Here is a 20,057-nt window from a genome sequence, read left to right as displayed (position 1 = left end):
AAAGTCAAAGTCATTATTTAGTTTTATTTTTTTGTGAAAAATGAAAATTCAAAAAGGGAAAACAATTAAGAAGGAGGTTGGAATTGAAAAGGAAGTTAGAAAAAGCAGAAGGAAAGAAACTTAGCAACTGAGATTTTAAGAGATGAATTTCCGTGAAAGGTAGTGACTCATGTAGTTAGTTACTAGGTAGTTAATTATCATTTAATTTTTCTAATGGAATTTCATTATCAAAGAGGTTTGAACCTTTGTTTGGACCCCCATTGCGTAACGTGCGCTATACTTCTATATAAGTCTATTATCTTACCCAAAATTTCAGCTCTTGAAATTGAGAGTGGGACCCTTTTCTCCTTAAAACCAGGCAACAAGTCCAAATGATCCCTTTACTCTATCGTCTTCTTTTTTCTAGTTTTATTTTCTAACCTTAGTCTCTACTCTACTTCCCTTCAGTTCAAGTGTTTTAACCTTTAATTTATTGGATGCTCTTTTTAACGGGACCTAAAAGAGAACCCTTTACTCATTTAATAGTGTTTTATTTCTTTTTCCAGGAAAGAGAAATCACATGAATATACAAATATTATATATCAACGTATCTAATGATATAAGACACCATTAGATTCTTAGGATGATTAAATAGTCAAAAATTCGATTCTTAAGAAAGATATTTTGATTAAGAGTGACACTTATGCAATCACAAACTTAAAAAAGATTATTTTATTATCATGAGGCGAGGTAATACATTTGGTAATTGAAAAAAAAATATATCTCAATAGTTTCATGCATCCAAAAGAGGGGAGCAAAATAAACAAGCATAATAAATAGGAAATGTTGACTGTTTTACTTGAATATATATATTTTGCTCTTTCTTGAGCCTCGTGACTGAGACATAATGAGATGATATTTGCTTTGTTTATGTAAAAGGGCTTATCATTTCATGGATGTGATTATGTGAATTGTCCTATTGTGATTTCAAATCGCAACAAAAATACATGCTGCCATACAGCATAAAATAACCGAGTCTCATTGTCACCAATCACAATTAAGATTTCGGTGATTGCATGAGTAAGAAAGTATACATTATCTAATGAGTTAATAAAATTTATGGAAGTAAATGACAAATTATGTTGTACTGTTGAATAATAAAAAAATAGAAAGGAAATAAAGCGGAGGAGCCAATTTATTATGGTTGGATTCAAACTTAATTTATTATGATGAGTTCACCAGCAATTCAGTTTAAGAAGCCAATTTATAATATAAATACGACAATCATCAACTATTTAATTTATGGGTGGTTAAAGTGCATATGCATGATAAGATATTGTCAATAATACCATACAATTAGTAGAAGACGTGATTCAATTTCTATTGTACATAAGAAAAATAAACTCACCTCTATAATCCTATGGCTTGAAGAAATTTGGATGTCATTTGGAAAACAACTTTTATAAAAGAAAATGTATACAATTTTTAGTAGCCTTGTAAGATTTGGGTATTGGATTGTAATTCTTGGATCATAAATAGCTTATGATAAAATATTATTAAATTTGGATTAGTCAATGACCTGAGTTAGAATATCGAGTTATTGAATTATTGATCAAATAAATTAACTCATATATTAAAAAGCGAGTCATTGAATTATTGATCAAATAAATTAACTCACATACATTAAAAAGTTAACAATTTAAAAATAATATCAAACCTAAATAAACAAGAAGTTTTTACTATTACAAAATGTCATAAATAAGTAAAATATCATCAATATCATCAATAACATAGATTTTATGCTTTAATGACAACAAAAGCGTATAAATAAGTTTAAAATTGAGTTAATCAACTAAGGCTTATAAAAATTGAAATCACTTAATTACTAGAAACATCTTTAGTTAACTTCGTCAGTCTGATCATTCAATTCACCAATTTTACACTTAGATGAGAGGCTTAAATAAGATATCCAATTCACATATGTAAGAATCAACCTATCCTCATGGCTTTTTAACACTTATCTTTTTATTTATAAGTCATCTAAGACACCTTTTTTTTACTAATTTCATTATTTTGACCAATACTTTATAACAAATATATTTGTATTTTTCATAACACGTGTATTATACTAAACGTATCCCATTTTTTTGATAATTCCAGAAAGTTATGAAATATTAAACAAATTTAAAAAAAGGAAAAATTGCATCGATAAAATGCAATAATAGTAGATGGGTTCAATACCTCAGCACAATGAACACACATATATCCCAATGAAAATAAATCAGAAAAGAAGAAAAGATTAGTTGAACGGTAATTTTTTTTGTTTTTACAATTTATAAATGATAAGAAAACAGGCCAATACAGCACGCGAGTCAAACACAAACAACTCGCTATTATCCCCACTCACCGAGTCAAACCCAACTCGCCCTTCCATCAACGAGTTCATAAACCCTTCTTGCTTTGATACCCGACCCGCTATGACCCGACACACCAACATGGCCCTAGTGCCCCTCCCTCCGCCGGAGCTCTCATGTGCAGCACCACTACCGGAGAACGTGCAAACCGCCGATCCCTTGCCACCAGGAAACGACCACGCACAAGCTCCGCCGTAGGGACCACCGCTTGAAGTGGGACCCAGACAATGAAACCGCATCACTTCGTTCCCATCCGCCACACACCGCGCATTCTCCTCCCAGCTACTCCCACCCGACCCGGACCGACACTTCACCGCTTCACGATACTCTTCGAACCTTGACACCGTTCTTGGAGCATTGTTAACCTTAAATATCATCTCAACCCGTCCCGAAAACGGTTTCGGCCCCCAACTCGTGTGAAAAATAATCTCCAGAACGTTCCGTGAAGGGTGCCCCTCTGTAAGCTCACTCAGGGAAGGAAATCGAGGCTCCGCCGCCGCAGGGGCACGGTTAGTAGCGACGGTGGTGCTTCGTGAGCGGTTGATGGTGGCTTCAAATTCGGACTTGGTAGATGTTTCCGGGTATCGGGAGCTGGAGTGTTTCTGCAACGGTGGGCCGGGCTTGGGCTTGGGCTTTTTAGAGTTATACTTGGTTGCTGATGTTGTTGCTGTGGTTGTTGTTTTATCAACGACGTCTTTGATATTCTGAAGAGTGTTTCTACAACTAGCAGTGGGTTTGAGGAGTTTAGCGTTTGGATGGTAAACGTCTTCAAATGCTCTTGACTTGCATTGCAATGATTTCATCCAACCACTTGCCATTACATCAAATAAACACAACACAAGATGCAATAGAAATATGCTGTCTCTTTTAAAGGATTTTGTGGTTTTGTGATAGATGGGGTCTCATCTTGTTTTTGTTGTGTATTCAAAATAAAACAGAGGATTTAAGAAAAGAATGCATGAAGAGGAGAAGGAAGAGTGGAATGGACATGGTGCCATAATAAATGGAGTTTAGGGTGGTATGCGTTACGAAATCACGGTTCTACCCTTAAGGAGATTTTGGTATTACTAACCCACGTGGACTTTGTCTGTCTCCTTCTTCTGTAGTTCTCGTAAACAACAATCTCCATTAATTAGGAAAACAAAATACTATTATCATTATGGATGAGTATTGCCAAGCATGTCAAGCCAATCGTAATAAATTAAAAATAGGTTTAATTTTTAACTAGTGTAATATATTATAATTGGTTTAAGGTAGATTTTGGGATATAGTTGGTGACAATTTATCTTTGTCATGTCATTATAGGGTCTAGGAGGTTGGATTTGGTGTTACATACCACCGTGAATCCTCCTCCACGTATATTTGATGTTATTCACGCACATTTTCACTGTGGGCTTATAAGGTGTTAGCTTGTTACTATATTCTTCCTAATATCAATGTATTTTTTGTTGTTGAAAGTAGTATAGTATTTATCTTTCACTGAGAGTATTTCTAAGTTCCTCTAAATCGACTGTCATTAATTATCATGACTAAATAAAAATAATAATTTTTTAGGTAAATCAGAGAAATGAATTTCTCCTAAATAATATTTTGATAAAAAAGTGTATCAAAATTTATAAAATATTAAAGAGAAAGAAAGTAATGGAGTATGTATGTCATCATGGTTTGAGGGGCCGGTCAGCTTCAGTACTGAGGATACTGCTGTGATTCATGCAAGCAAGACGGCCATTAAAATCTAACGCGCTGCGGCTTCTGTGTGTCAGTTTAGTAACATGCAATTAAATTCGTTTGCTTAAATGCTTTTATTATTCTATTCATGTTAAACAGGTTAATTTTTTAATACACTAAAATGTTAAACAAAATCTTTATAATTTTTATTTCTTACTTTTAAAATAAATCCGCAAATTTTTTTAATTCAATGACCCAACACATTTTCAGTTGGTGAGAAGCTAATCAAGGCATGTCATATCCTAATAAAAGCATTTGCCATGCCATCTAAGCATATGAATGCTTGTAGCATTGTTGCACCTTGAAATCAAAGCAACCATGACTAAGCTACAGGGTTAGCACGTCATCTCAAACATTAGTGCAACTATGCAAAAAATAAATAATTATGTCTCTTAAATTAAATGAAAGTTTTCATTTCATATATTTTGGTTGGTTTCTTTTACAAAGTAATACAATATTTTTATAGAATTAAAATTTAATTTTTCATAACCACAACTCTCAAAATTGATGTTGATTTTTTACTTAAAAAGCTTCATCTTTGTAAAAAAATTGAAGACAATCTCAATCTCATCTTTCTGAATTTTTGAACTTGAATTGTCAATTTGGACACAATCGAGGTTTTCCTTGTGGGTTGTGACATAGTATTCAACCAATGCGTGGATTATAGTAAAAGCGTTAGGGTGGATATATATTAAAAATAAGTTACATGGGAATTTGTGTGGAACAGTTGGAATGGGGAATAGAAGAATGGAAATAGAATAGAAACTGGCACAGAGTAGAGATGGAGAAATCATATAAAAAAGCGCTGAAATTTAAAGTAGGAACACGACAGGTTTTCTTCCACTTTTCTTATTCCTTTTCCAATTGTGCTCGTGATATAAACATAGGAAGGAATTATAAATAATATATGTTATTTCAAAATATAAATATTTTATAGATTTCTGAAATATCAAAGTCCAACACTGTTCTATTTAATTCTTATACTTTTTTGTGAGTTAAAAGAATACCCTTGTACCCAAAAGATAAGCACTACCCTAACCCCAATAAGCTCAATAACCTAACTCACCTATATTTTCATTAAATTCAACAAACATATTATGAAGTTCTTCTATTTAATCTTCATTTATAAAAAAATAATTTCATACATTATCCGTACATGCTTTTTTTTAGCATAATCACAAATTATTGTATGAGGAACTCTTGCCGCAACTATTATTACAATTAGAGTCGAATATTCTGTGTAACACAATTCAAAATTGAACGGGAGTGTGAAAAAAGCACATTAAAATTAAATTAAATTAATTACTCTCTATAAATTTTTTATAGGACTTTTTACGCCAATTATGAAATTTGGAAATGTTTTATTCTGAATATATAAATCTTATTAAAATTGTCATTAATTAATTAAACAAAATCAAATTTCATTAAATTTATTTGGAAAAAAACAATGAGTTTTATATCAAATTCATTTATTAAAGATAAAAGTTTGGAATATAATAACATGTGGAATACCTGTATATACTGATTTTCTCGATCTGATTCTGTATAAATGTCGCATTTCGGATAAAAAATGTTCTAATAGTCATTCTCAAAACTCAATACATTATTAATTAAATATTTATCAATACTCTAATTGTTGTGGAGTTGAAGGGAGTAAACTAGAAAAATGAATTGATAAAAAAAGTAATAACTTCTATGATTTATGTAAATAACCTAAGGAACGGAACTAACATATTTTCGTGGATTACATCAGGCAGCTACTCTAGCCACTAAGTCGATGTTCATAACTTCTTGGGACAATAGCCTCTGGTTACACTAGAAGACGACAATCACATTGAGATCATAAAAGCTTATATATAACTTTATTTTCATGATACCATTGAAAGGTCCAAATATTGAGGATATGCGCCTGAATATGCACAAGCCATTAAGAGCAAATTGAGTTGGAGTCAGAAAGTTACAATTGATAATATCATATTTCCTATTATATCTTCATACTAATTTTTATACTCATAAAAAAGTAACATATATATATATATATATCACTTGTAAATCAACCATTAATAAATTAAGTATCAATTTGTAACATATATCACTTTCTTTATGGGTATGAGGATTAGTATGAGAATATATCATTTTCCAACCATTAAAATACAAGTGGGCTTTATGATTATAATTATATTATTTTGCCTCATTAGTACATAGTAAAAAGAAGTGCATTTAGAAAAGGAAAAAAATATGGTGTGGTGTGTAAATGGAAAAATGAATTAGGGAGGGAAGCTTGGAGTTTGGGTGGAAATGTTGCCAGCCTTTGCTCTCACGCCCATAGAATCTATTCCAACTTAGCTCCGGGAAATGCGTTCCTGCAGGCGTGCTTCAAATTCAATACTCGTTTTCAACAAATAACCTCTTAAATATGTATAAGCTTTTGAACTTTTTTATTTTTCTATAAGCCTGTTCTGCTCAAAATGACTATATTTCATACTAATATAGTAATATTGGAAGCTTACAAAACCAATCAAAAAAACTTAATTAAGAGATATTGATTATATGAATTCAACAACTTGACAATATTTTATCATAATATAATAAGTTTCAGGAGCAAATTTGAGTATCTAATAGAGGAAATATAATAAGTCATTCTATATATATAAGTGGGACAGTCTAGTGCTCATATTTGGCTATAATGGTTTGGCGACACAATTACATTAGGCCATTTGGGTGGTGTTCCCCATTGAGTCAATGGACTCATTAATTTGGTGTTTTAACTATAAAAAACGAGAAATTATAAGGAAAACAAAATATGCTTTCCAAATTTTAAATTTAGATTAAGTTGGAAGTGGGATTGGAATGAGTTTGAGTTAACAAAAAGGGGCAACCAAATCTAGCATGCCAATTGTTAAAAGAAATGTAGAATCATTTCCTCCCTTGCTAATCATATTGTCTTCTTAAAAAGCAGATTTTGAAAATCACTGAAATCAGGAAGTCTTAACTGCGGGAGTTCATGATTTTGGGACCCATCATTCTGACCAACTTATTAACTCACGAAGTAAATGACTTAAATCGCATTGCAAAGTTCCCAGCCACGTCAACAAATCCACCAATAGAATACTTAAAGGTTAAGATGGAAGAATTTGAATCCTCCTCTAGGAGACTAGGATAAATTGTTTCTAAGCGAGTAAGAGTTTTTTCTCTTTTTTTCGTCTACATCTCCAATTGATAGTTGAAGACTAATTTCATTTATATTTACTAATACAATTCTTTTTAATTTTCATAAACAAAATAAAGATAATTTTAAATATAAATAGACCACACCCCAAAGTTGAATCAACTTCTTAACAAGGTCTTACAAATTGAGCCATCTAACCATTTTTTTTATATTTCATCCATGAACTATCAAGTATTCTTAGTTGAATCCCAAAAATTACTTAACTCTCCTTTTCAAATTAATATAAAAATCACATGTTCCATTTTTTCATGTCTCATTGTGTCCCAAATCAATTAAAAGTTGACACATATTTAAAAATAAAAATAAAAAAATCAAATAATAATTTGGGACATGAGAACATAAACATTTGGAATAGAGGATCCCAGTTGTTATGCTCTTATTTGCTTTCTCATTAGAAGATGATCTCACTTTCAATATCAATAATAAAACAAAATACCAAGGGCAAGTCGTAATCTTTGACAGATGACTCGAAATTAATTGAGCGTTTTCAATATTGCATCTTTAAAATGTGACACATATTATGTTGTTTTCGTTGGACACAACTACAAAATAGACTTTGCTGATCTTCATTCATTAGTCAAATTAATCATTAATCTGACCATAGAATGATAGAATGCTTTTTTACTCCTTTTTTTTATTTTCATTTTCTACTGACATTTATTTTTCAGCATACAATTCTATTGTAGTGGGTACATTGAAGTTAACTTTCTCAATAGAGATTTACATCATACAAGATACTTAACGAAATCTTACTTAAACAAAAATAAATATGGATCACTTCAACCATCACCACTAAATTAATATATCATTTTTAATTTTAAGTTCTCACTGCCCAGAAAAAATCTAATGTAACAGATTAATTATGAAATTTTTTAAGCCGTGTGATAAATAAGTCTAAAAAAATATGATCAGAATATATATTAAAGAACTCATAGGATTTCTGACAAATGGAATATTTGATTATTTTAAAATTTTAAATGAGATATTTTATTTATAAACGGGAAATACTTATTTTAACGAAATTTTCAGTGTAAAATTTTATGTGAATGAATTGGTTGTTGCAAGTGTTATTGGTTGGATCTAAAGGGTCAAAGCCCAAACTCGGAAAGGGCCGAATCCCAAGACAAAAATAGCAAATACTGAACATGTAGGAAGAATAAAAGAGCACAATATATCATTTTTTTGCACTACTAAAAATATCTCTTCAATTTATTGATAAAAGTAACTAATCTCTTTTAGAATATGTGGTAGTTCCTTCTAACAAGTATCATTTCCAGGAATTGAACCGTTGACCATTTAATCATTCTGAGATTTAGTTGGATCTTACACGACTAGACTAACGGCTGGTTAGTACACCACACAATCTTTGCAAGATCATTAGTGAGGAAGTTACATCCAAGTATATCACTACTATGTTAGTGGGTAGCTACTTAGAACATTTTGAGAGTATAGCATAGCTTCATAGTTTCTAATCAGTTCTATTTTGTGATTCTTATTTCTGATTGTATTGTTGAGTTTTCATTCTAGTCAGAATATAGTTGGATGTGTCAAAAACCACCATTTAATGAAAAAGGAATTCCAGGGAAGTGAATCCTTCTCAATCACTTTTTACTACATGTACCAATACTCTCATTGATTAATTTATGGAGTTAGTTGGGATTAGTTAATAAAAAAGTTAGATTTTTAGTTAATTAATTACTCATCTATATGTTGTAACTGTGATATTAGTAAATAAAAAACCTTCATCAGCAGCATGAAATAATATCAACAACCTTCATTATTACAATATATGCACATAGAAAATGGTTAATTACAAGCTTAATCGTGGGCAGTAACCAAATACGTACTAAGCATTTTCAAACATTTGAAAATGCTTTATATATCATTATATAAGTACATGGCTACATGATCTTGGTGGAAAAAGATAAGGGGTGAGAGAAAAGGCTAATATATATAGGAGACAAATCCTATGCATGGAAAGTAGCATCTGGCTGTTCTTCCAATTCTATGCCTTCTTCAGCAAGCCTTTTTTCCTTGTACACATACCACTTAGCACAAACAAAGTATATGATCACATTTATAGCACTCAAAATAGCCAAAAGCCAATAAAAGTCATGTAGCTTCCCTTGGTTGAGATTGTCTGCAAGCCATGGTTTGCCATGACCAGTTAATTTGTTAACTATAGTCACCAATATGGAGCTAAAGAAAAACCCTAAGGATAGTGTACTCAAGAATAGACCAGTGCTAATAGTTTTCATCCCTTTAGGACATTCTCTAAGGAAGAAGTCTAGTTGTCCCATATACATGAAGGCTTCACCAACCCCAACAAAGAAGAATTGTGGGGCTAACCAGAACACACTCATTGGGATCTTTGCCTCTGGATTATTAACCAAACCATGTGATTGTGCAAATCTCAAGCGCTTTATTTCAATGGTTGCTGCTACTACCATGGACAAGACTGAGAAAACTAAACCAACTCCAACGCGTTGCAAAGGACTAAGGCCTTGTGGGTTCTTAAGAACTCTCTTTGTCACTGGAACAATGAACCGGTCGTAAAAGGGAACAGTTAGGAGAATAGTTCCGATTAAAATGACTGTCATTGATGCTGCTGGGATTTGGAATGATTTTCCAATGTGTCGGTCCATGGTGGTGGCTTGTGATACTGAGAAAGTGGTCATTTGAGCATGAACTGTCCAAAACATGATGGTGGTGGCCCATATGGGTAACATTCTTATTACCAGTTTTACTTCTTCTACATCTGTTAAGGTTGTTAGATACCACTTCTTCTCAGTGATTCTACCAGATTCTTTAATTGCAGCCTTATCCAAGAAGCTGCTCCATCAATAAAAATATCCGTTAATTTAATATTTGAACTAAAACATAAAATAAATAAGAATACAGACAGAGAAACATTTTATGAAGTTATATCCAAAATAGCCTTGCCCACAGTCATATGATATGAGTTCGTATATTATGTATTTTATTTTTCATATCAATAAAAATATGTATGTTAATTAAAAATTTCATTTTTTTTATTATTTTTGTTTTAATATTATTGATCTGAGATATAATTTGGATATGATTTGAGATAAAAAAAATCCTTCTGACAGCTGGCAGCACGTGTCTTTACCTAAAATTGTAAACTCCTTGGAATAGATGATAGGTAAGATTTAAAAATGTCTATCTGATTAAAAAGGGTGAATGAAAAAATGACAAAATATATGTATATATTTTTGAATATTTTGGTGCTGGTGTTTACTAGAGATACAGCACCACCTAAGTTTTGACCATGAGAATAAGAGGTGAGAAATCTTACCGGAATTCTTTGCTATGAGGCAACCTCTGCTTCATGATCATGTGTTCCTCATTAAAAAACAATGAGGAATCAGAGGGCAATTTCAAGTGTCTATTTCTCCAAGCAGCCACAAACACCTCAGCAAACTGAGTCATTGGGCTACCCACTAGTGTCTTAAATCTGTACTTGCTTGTTCCTGACAAGAACACACAAAGTGCAAACACAATAGCACATGCACATATTCCATACCCCCATGCTCTACCTTGATTATCTTGAATGTATACAAGTATAGTTGTTGCTGCCAAAGATCCTATGCTTACAAAGAAATAGAACCAATTGAAGAATTTAATCATTTGTTTTTTTTCTCCTTTGTTTGACTCATCAAACTGGTCTGAACCAAAGCCAGAAACACTGGATTTAACACCACCAGTCCCAAGGGCAGTGATATAAAGCGCTAAATAAAGCACCATTAGTTGCATGTTGCTTGCTTGTTCGCAAGGTTGAACACTTTCTAATGTGCATTTCGGAGGATGTAAGCTCTTGATTATGGTTGACATCGTCAAAATTGTAACACCCTAATGTATTTGTTCCACAACATGAAAGAAATGATTAAAGTTAATTGGGTCTGCCTTGAATTATTAATTAGTATAGAACTAATAGCAATCAAAATGAAGTTTTAAAGGTTGGATTGTATATATCTTACAGTTGCTTGAACCGTTGCAAATATGGCGATAGTAAGATATCTGTCATGGAGGAATAGGAAAATGTAATGAATAAATCATAATTCACTTGAGTGTATAATGAATTAGGTTTTGAAGGAGAAGAAGAAAAAGATTAAGACTTCAAAACTATTTCATGGTCCTCAACCTTTCCTTTTTCTTTAATTCCGTAAAATTCATTTCATAAACTAATTCAAACAATATCTCTTCTCACGATTCTCATCCCTTGTTATATATACTGTATAACTATTGATTATCTTACATGTTTATTTTTATTTTTTGATAAGGAAAAAACCTTACATGATCATTTCTAGAACAAAAAAATCTTTTAATCAATGGGTAGTAAAAAAGCGTTAAAAGAGGATATGAATAAAAAGCTGTTTAAGAGAATCATTCCCAACATGTTAATATGAATTAAATAAACAGATTGGTAGTCTCACTTCAATTTTATTACACTCTTTACAACACTCCATTCTGAAGAAGGTGATGATAAAATTTTGATAAAATGACAGAATTACCCAAAGAATTTGTCTTACTATGTAACATGCATGCATGTTTAAAATAGTGTAGTTGGGTAGTTCAGATTAATTAGAAGGTTACAAGATAATTGAATCAGCTAGCTAGCTGTCATTTTCAATTATAAATAAAAATGTGATATCCTGAAATGATGAAGTTACCTTCCAAGAAAAGTGTCGGCTAGGAAGCCACCAAGCAAACAAAGCATAAAGGAGGTTCCCAAGAAGTTGGTAACTACATTGGCAGAGGCAGCATTGCCCAAATGCATTGTCCCTGTCAAATATGTCACTAAATTCACTGCTATACCAAGTGTTGTCAACCTCTCCATTACTTCTCCTCCTGGTATATATAAATATATTACACATAAAGGAAACAAATATGTTAGATAGTGATATATCGTCCTACTAAATTCTTGTAGAAATTATCCTACCTATAAGAAAGTGGTATATATTGTCACTTGTAAACTATAAGAAGTGACATATGTTATCACTTATTTATAGGAAGATATATCATTTTTCATAAAAGAAACGGTATGAGGAACAGATTTGTGAGACCTAAAATCATGGCAGCTGCTGCCCAACCACCGGTTCTGGACCTCTCTGCTGGGCTGCCCTTGTAATCCGTGGCATCTGGGACACTTTTGTCCTGTGTTGTAGGGAGAGTAGTCATTGTATAAGGTGGTGGTATATATATGAATGGTTATAGAGAAATAACGGACAGTGAGGTAGTATGGCATGAAGGGATTCAAGGTTGTGGTATTTATATAGTGTGCTAACAAAGGGTCGGTATTTAAAAATGTTCGTCATGGATTATAGACCCTATATATGTTAACTTTAAATATATAAATCAGATTTTTTTTTAAATTTTATGAGCTTCTACCTAGCTCCAATGCATTGCATGTTTGAGGTTAACTCAGAACTCATATTAGTCTCGCATATGGGTGATCACCTTTATTTTTGTTATTAGATAAACATTATTCTTTCTTTTTTCATGAGACAGAGAAGACCAGTGTACTTCTTAATATTGAATTCATATCCTCACATTTATGGATGAGGATTACCTGTCTCATTGGGTGTCCCATTTAGTGTTCCCATCTAATTAGAAAATTTTATATGATTAAAAGTAAAATTTATAATAACATAAATTAATATTTGTACGCTATTTTATTGGCTTGGTATATGGGGACATGATTTTTTGGAATAGAGAATCATTGTCCCACATTTATGTTAGCATTTCTATTAATAGAAGACTTTTATAAACTTCTTAAAATTCTCTTATTTCCATCTATTATTTTTTTAAATGCATTATAAGTGTATTTTATATTACCTTACTTTAGGGAGCTCGAAAAAAAAGGTTAGTTTAAATGTCCAGAATTGTTTGTTTATTTTATTTTTTGTGCTAAATCCTAGTTATTTGAAGATTAGCTCATGTCATTGCTGTTCCTTTAAACCTCTTTTTTTTTTTTTTTTTTATTTATGAATAAAGATCTTCTTTATTCAAAACTTTTTGTCATCATGTTTCAAGTGAATCATATCCTACTAAATAATATATAGATTTTATTTTATGTTTTTTTTTTTATTTTTCTTTTTAAATATATGTCAATCTTTTATTGGATTAGAATACAATGGGACACAAAAAATAAGAGAGTTGGTTCATTTTTTATCGACCAAATGTATAAACATGGCCATGTTATTTTTCATTTTGACTGCATTTATTTAATATTATAAGCATTCATCAATATAGAAGAGGAGCTTTAAAAATAAAATAAAAATATTAAAAGTTTCTTGCTTTGTTTTTTCATGGATAATTGAAAACGATGTGGTAAGCCATCAAAATCTTGACACGAGTAGATTGTGATGGTTGAAGTTAATTCCACCACAAATTATTCACAAAAATAATCATACAACTCTGATCTATGTCCATGGCTACTACTTTATTATAGAAAAAATGATCTATAAATAAATTGCAAATCTATTGGAGTCTAGTACTATAAATAAATTGCAAAAACAATTGAAAGCACCTTATTGGACGGTAACTGATATGATACATTTATATCCAATGGGATTTGAGACTTTAATTTATTTTAGGGTCAATCCATTTTACTAACTTTTTTACAGTTTATTATACATTTATTTTAGTGTAGTATTTTTTATATATTATTTAGTAATGTGTATTACTTTCATTTATGATCCGATAAATGTTAATAATTAATTTATTGCTTCACTATTAAACTCATTTTTAATATTTTATTTTGTAATATTATCCACTAATGTCCAACTAGGAATTAATTTTATACTAATGTAAATTAATGAAATCACACGTATGGCCCCAAAAAATTGTAATTAGTGTGTATGTCAACGTTATTGAGTGGGTTATAAATTAGTCAATAAACTTATGTAAAAATTCACATTATAAATTAGTAATATTGTTTGGATGGAGAGTACCGTTAAAAACCTCTATGTTTGATAGTATATGATCTGTGAATTTTTAAACTAGCATTCAATTAATTAACTACTTTTATTATATATTTTCAAATTTGATCAACGAACTTAAGGAGCATAAAGTTTCTGTTGGTAGCTTTTTAGCACTCCACTATTTTTGCAACATTCAATATGTTTTGTAAACTAATGACTAATGTGTGATATTTTATTCCCTTCAAGAAAATGTACAAACTTATGTTCCCTTTACATGATTTTGTTATTTTGCCTTAAACAATCTAACTAATAAAGTTTTAATTTAATAAAAAAATATGTATTTATATATTTTCAAAACATTTAAAATGTCTTCAATAATTTTTATTTAGTAATATGAGAAATTTAAAAAAATATATCCTGTATATATTCGCCACAATAATTAGTCCTTTTTTGGGTATGTACATGCCAGGTTTACTTTTCTTTAGAGGAATTATTAAATACGCTAATAATGACTTGTATTAAAATAGTAATTTCAGCCAATAAATGACCTTTTGGGAAGTCAATAAGAGGCTCTTCGTGTTGCTGAAAGAGCCAATCCTCGGATCACGTGGCTCAATAATAGCATTTTAAAGAATAAACAATGAAACTATTAGGCTCAATAATAGCATTTTAAATAATAAATGAGACTATATAATTAAGTATTTATCTTTTAACAGAGGACTATTATTTGTTTTTATCTTACCTATTTTATGTTTATGACAATATTAAGTTAAATTTGAAGCTGCTTTAGAATTTAATTCTATCTTCTGGTATAAATAGGATTTTTGATATTATAAACTGCAATTCCAATTACTCCCTTCTACTCTTCTCTTAGCATATCTATCTCTTCTTCTCAATAGGATAAGGCTCTCTGAGATAAAACCTTAACCCTTGTTGCTTATGGAAATCGTTTATATGTGATGTCCTAATACCATTATCATATGAATTGTGTTAAAATTATATTGAATAAGTCATTCTTGCTCCCAAGTAACATGATGATTAAGTTGCTTTAAGATAAGATTTTTGAGTAACTATATTTATAAGAGCCTTGATGGGATGCATTCACTTGTCCTTAACGGTCTCTATTCTCCGTCCCAAGTCAATCACATATTGATACGTGAATAAAAGAAAAAATTTAAAAACAAAAAGAATAAATAATAGCACTGTGATTAGCTTGTGACAAAGAATGAGACCGTTAGTGACAAGTGATCTCTAATTTAACCCATTATATATTTTTTCTTGCATTAATTAATTAAATTGCCATTGAAGTATTTGCCGAACTAAATGGTTTTGGAGAACATATCTAACTGTAAGTCTGTAAGACTCTAAACTGAACTTGGGGAGAGAATGAGACACCTGCATTGCTAAACTACTAGCATTCTTATTGAAGGAAAAGATTCCTCCCCATAAAATAAAACACTAGAGGTGTATTTAGTGTTGCATTATATTATAGGTAATAGGTTTAACATTACAATATACTTCATTTACTCAAGAATTGATATATAATTGTTGACTTTAATCTCAAACTCACTGAAAAGTTGGCAAGTCTTACATGTAGCATTCCACTTTTTTTTCTTTCAAATTTACTGCATTCTATTCACTTGAGTAAGTTTTGGGCGGATAAGGAAAACAAGGGACCTCTCACATTTCAACAAGACAAAAGACTTTACATGTGCCTTAAATGTCTTATGCTTCAAGCTGCAAAGTTTGACGAAATTATACTCATAAATAAGTCATATATTGCCATACATGGCCAAAATAAACTACTTCACATAAGGAGCATTATTTGATTTATTGTAAATTTGTAATATTGGAAACTTAAAATAAAATACGAGTGTAATATTTATGCGTTGTCAGTATAAAGATTTATACACAATCAGTACATCATCTACCATTCATTTATATTACTTTTTAAAGAGTCAATGACAATTATGACAATTAAAAATGAATGATATATAATGGACTGACGCTGTATAAATTTTTTACACTGTCAGTATATATATCTTTTTCTAGTAAAATAGAAGCATGATGCAGTTAGGGCTTGTCATTGTGAATGGGTGGCTTTCTGTGGGGTTGAGCATAATCCAGATCGACAATGTCCTCAGTGGTGTCACTTGGGTTTGTAATAACTGTTTCTTCAACATGGTGCATACTAGGTCCCAACATTGACCGAGAATGCGTTCTATGCTCCTACACAAACTTATGTCTCATCACTTTCTATCACTGAAATGAGAATTCTCAAACTACAACACATGTATCCCACCATATTAATTACAGTACTCCATATGCTATACAAATCATTCATGGCCCCTCTCCCTAACGTACATCATGCATGCACTCATTTTGTAAACGGACAAAACAAAATGTAGGATTGTTTTCCAGAATCTAGATACTCGTATTATGGTGTTTATTTATTATAATATGAAAAGAATATGCACTCCATCAGTAAAAATATATGATATGTAGTAAGTTACATCACTAACACCACCTATGTTTTGTCTTTTTCAAATGTGGATATATACACAGTAGGAATGGATCCTTTTATCATTTTCATTTTATTTTTACAATGGAAGGTATCCATTCCTATATATACTTCACTTACCATATTATTCAAACTGTTATGCAATGACTTCTTTTTAAAAAACAATACACTTAGTCGTTCAACTCTTCAAATGATAGTAGATATAAATTGGCCAAAATTCATTACTAAATTTTTTGTTTTCTTATCGGCATACTAAATTTTTTTGTTATTTTATCTGTATACTAAATTTTTTGTGTTACTCTCTCTCTCTTCTTATATTCTTTTAATATTTATTTATTTGATTGTTCCCAACACAAATCATAATACAGATAAAAAAACTATATTTGTTTGTATTTAAGTTTTAAAGACATAGTGAAGTTAAACTGATACTTAAACAGAAAAAATAGAAGTTGATTCCATCGAAATCAAAATTATCCACACAAAAAAAACACTTTCGTATTATATATTACCTTTGTTGCAAGAAAGGAAGATGAATCCGTTTGAAGAGATGTTGAAAGCTCAATCCCTGCATACCCATCACCACCACTTATTTTTATTGTTATTAATTACGAGAAAATTATAGGGTGCACATTATCACTGCTCAAGTGGACAGATCATAAAATTTCTAAAGAATTTACACACCAAAAAGGTAAGTGCAAACCAGATTTTGTTGGGTGAGAAAAGAAATGCAAAGGACAAAATTATTAGTTATGGGAGTATACATTGATCTCAGTTTTCAATAATCCATGGGTTCTCATTCTAACAAATAAAGGAGCTTTTAGTGAACGTGCGTGTGTGTTAAAGTAGAGATTGTATAAAATTTAGCACCTGAAGTTCCTCCAACGATCATTTCCTTCAAATTTGATGTACTGCTGCAACTCTCACAAATTTCCAACAAAGTTACTTTGTCTAGTTCCTGCAGATAAGCACAAATTTTAGTTTCATTATACTGATACTTTCCAATGGTGAAGGTACCAAAAGAGCTTTTAGTATACTAAAATGGAATGATTAGAATTTGGAACGCAACCTTATGAAAATGGTAATTTGCAGTATCTTTTCTAGTATTTCCAAGAGGACAGGCTTTGCATGCATGCAAAGAAATGGAGAGGACAAGGAGCAGGAGAAGAGGAACGGAAGACATGTTGAGATGAGATTGTTGCTTCAAGTTTCAGAGCAATAATGTTAATTTGTATAGACTTGTCTTGGAGTCAGGTTTCAGGTATATGTAAGAATAGGACTCCTCTCCGATGATGGAGAAATAAGTTGTTGATTTTGCATTTAATTCAAAGGAGAGAAATGTTATATTATTATATTTTAAGGGATAAAAATATCATATCACATTATTTTTTTCCTTTATTTTTGATGTACTTCTCTCTCTATTAATGGAGACAATTTTTCCCTTTAATTTTAAAGATAAACTTGTTTTATCATAATAAACATAAAGATACAAATATAATAGCTTATCACATTTTTTTTAACATCACTTGCTAGAGTCTCATCCATATGTAATGGTAGAATAGCAAGTGCATTAATTGTAAGTTTGTATGGGATTGAGGACGTTCTTAAAGAGAACATGCATGTGTTTAGGTCATGAATCTTCAAAAACGTAAATTGAAGGATACGAAGGGTCACATTTGTCCCAAACCTTTAGGATGACCTATCCCGAATAATATTCTATTTTATATTTTAAGTCAATCAAAATATGAGCATTTGTTATTTTTTTATTTTAAAATTTTTATTTTATTCACATAGAAAAATGTGATAGACTTGAGATACGGAATGAGATAAGGTTGGGGATATGTAATCCTTGTCCAACCTTTCTTCCCTCATGGCTTTTTAATAATAAATAACAGTACTGTATTAAGGTTTTATCCACATAGGTTAATGACCAATAATGACTTTAATATGAAATATTGGTGAAGGTATATTTATTTGAAAGAAGTCATGTATGTGTCCCCAAAATCTAATGCATTCACTTGCTACTTATGGCTTAAATTTCCATTAGATATGATGGTGGTTGCTGAATAGTGGTGAGATATATATGTACATGTGTAAGTATGGATATTTCTGGTTGCTTAAAAAGAGAGTATACCACAACTGCCAAAGACAAATGACAACAATGTAATGGAACTTGGATCAATATCTGCCTATGGCAGTTTCTGCTAGTTGGAGCAGCAAGAGTACATAACTATGTAAGTAATTAAATAAAAATTCCACCATATAGTTAAGTAGCATAGTTGATTCCATTTCAATTTCTGTGTCTTGCATAATTTCGAAAGTCAATTAGAATCATGTGTATGTGTAGAAACTAGAAAAACATTTAACCCTTGGAACTGTGTGATTGGCATCCGAAAATTGCAACATATGGAACCTACTTAGAAGTGGGGTGGGGAAGGATTTGTGGACAAGAGAGAATGGCCAAACCCTCACTTTCAACTCTCTTCCTAACATCAAAGGAGCATACCACATGGCATGTACACTATGTGTTGTCACAATAGCCACTGCATAGGTAAATGTTTTTTACTCTAAGTTTGGATATTTAACTTCCTTTGTCCCTGTTTGTGTCATAATTGGTGTAGCAGACCAATTAAAAAATATCATTTAATTAAATAGAAAAACCATAAATAAATAATTATATTACTAGGTGTACTTTGTTTAGATAAGACATAGTTTTTGGGGGACAAGTGATATGAGTTATTTAAGATATATAAACCTATGCTTTCCCAAAATAATAAAAGAGAGGAAACAAAAAAGATGAGACTCTTCATTTTTCTTTCTCAAGATGTTGCACTATCTAAAGCTGGAGAAAGATACATAGCAACAACTAGTTGTGGTAGACTAATTCTACAAGATATTAGGTTTATTTAGCAAAATTAACAAAGCTACTTAATAGTGGAGCTACTCTGTTTATCAAATGACTAAAAAACAGGTTATTATACTTTTTTTATTATTTAAAAATTTGAAGTTATGGATAGAAAAATATCATTTGTTAAAAAAATAAAGGACACAAATGAAATATCAAGTATGCTTATTTTTTATTTTATTTTTGTTTACCAAACTTAGCCATGAAAAAGGGGATCACATCTTATATTCCATAAATTATGTCATTCCATATGTCACTTATTTTGATTGATTAAAAAAACTTCATTAATAAACTTTTAATTTATTTTTAAAATTTATTTTTCTTACCAATTAGAATAATT

At 30.9% G+C, this 20,057-nt stretch overlaps 3 protein-coding genes across 3 annotated transcripts; all 3 read right to left on the bottom strand.

Annotated features, from left to right (window-relative positions):
• LOC109331483 lies at positions 2,194–3,489 on the bottom strand. Its single transcript, XM_019566019.1, has one exon. It carries the CDS (start codon positions 3,209–3,211, stop codon positions 2,306–2,308), a length of 906 nt encoding a protein of 301 aa, XP_019421564.1. The 5' UTR covers positions 3,212–3,489; the 3' UTR covers positions 2,194–2,305.
• Positions 9,128–12,600, bottom strand: LOC109331482 (protein NRT1/ PTR FAMILY 6.3-like). Its single transcript, XM_019566018.1, has 5 exons — positions 12,435–12,600; positions 12,042–12,219; positions 11,349–11,388; positions 10,667–11,220; positions 9,128–10,182 (listed from the first exon to the last, which is right to left on the bottom strand). Exons 1-5 carry the CDS (start codon positions 12,547–12,549, stop codon positions 9,318–9,320), a joined length of 1,752 nt encoding a protein of 583 aa, XP_019421563.1. The 5' UTR covers positions 12,550–12,600; the 3' UTR covers positions 9,128–9,317.
• LOC109331487 lies at positions 15,769–18,072 on the bottom strand. Its single transcript, XM_019566024.1, has 5 exons — positions 17,882–18,072; positions 17,683–17,770; positions 17,325–17,380; positions 16,356–16,523; positions 15,769–16,147 (listed from the first exon to the last, which is right to left on the bottom strand). Exons 1-4 carry the CDS (start codon positions 17,993–17,995, stop codon positions 16,368–16,370), a joined length of 414 nt encoding a protein of 137 aa, XP_019421569.1. The 5' UTR covers positions 17,996–18,072; the 3' UTR covers positions 15,769–16,147; positions 16,356–16,367.

The sequence above is a fragment of the Lupinus angustifolius genome, chromosome LG17, assembly GCF_001865875.1.
Source record: "Lupinus angustifolius cultivar Tanjil chromosome LG17, LupAngTanjil_v1.0, whole genome shotgun sequence".
NCBI classification, from domain to species: domain Eukaryota; kingdom Viridiplantae; phylum Streptophyta; class Magnoliopsida; order Fabales; family Fabaceae; genus Lupinus; species Lupinus angustifolius.
Note: the sequence above shows the minus strand (reverse complement) of the source record. Positions and strands in the feature narration are given on the sequence as shown.

Bases quoted from the DNA above. Each gene is read 5' to 3' on its own strand.
- LOC109331483 (XM_019566019.1), bottom strand. From the start codon at position 3,211: ATGGCAAGTGGTTGGATGAAATCATTGCAATGCAAGTCAAGAGCATTT.
- LOC109331482 (XM_019566018.1), bottom strand. From the start codon at position 12,549: ATGACTACTCTCCCTACAACACAGGACAAAAGTGTCCCAGATGCCACG. The intron at 11,389-12,041 runs GTAACTTCATCA...CCTCCATGACAG, and splicing joins GCCGACACTTTTCTTGGAAG to ATATCTTACTATCGCCATAT. The intron at 10,183-10,666 runs GTAAGATTTCTC...TTGATGGAGCAG, and splicing joins CCTCATAGCAAAGAATTCCG to CTTCTTGGATAAGGCTGCAA.
- LOC109331487 (XM_019566024.1), bottom strand. From the start codon at position 17,995: ATGTCTTCCGTTCCTCTTCTCCTGCTCCTTGTCCTCTCCATTTCTTTG. The intron at 17,771-17,881 runs GTTGCGTTCCAA...GCTTATCTGCAG, and splicing joins CAAATTACCATTTTCATAAG to GAACTAGACAAAGTAACTTT. The intron at 17,381-17,682 runs GTGCTAAATTTT...ATGGGTATGCAG, and splicing joins GATCGTTGGAGGAACTTCAG to GGATTGAGCTTTCAACATCT.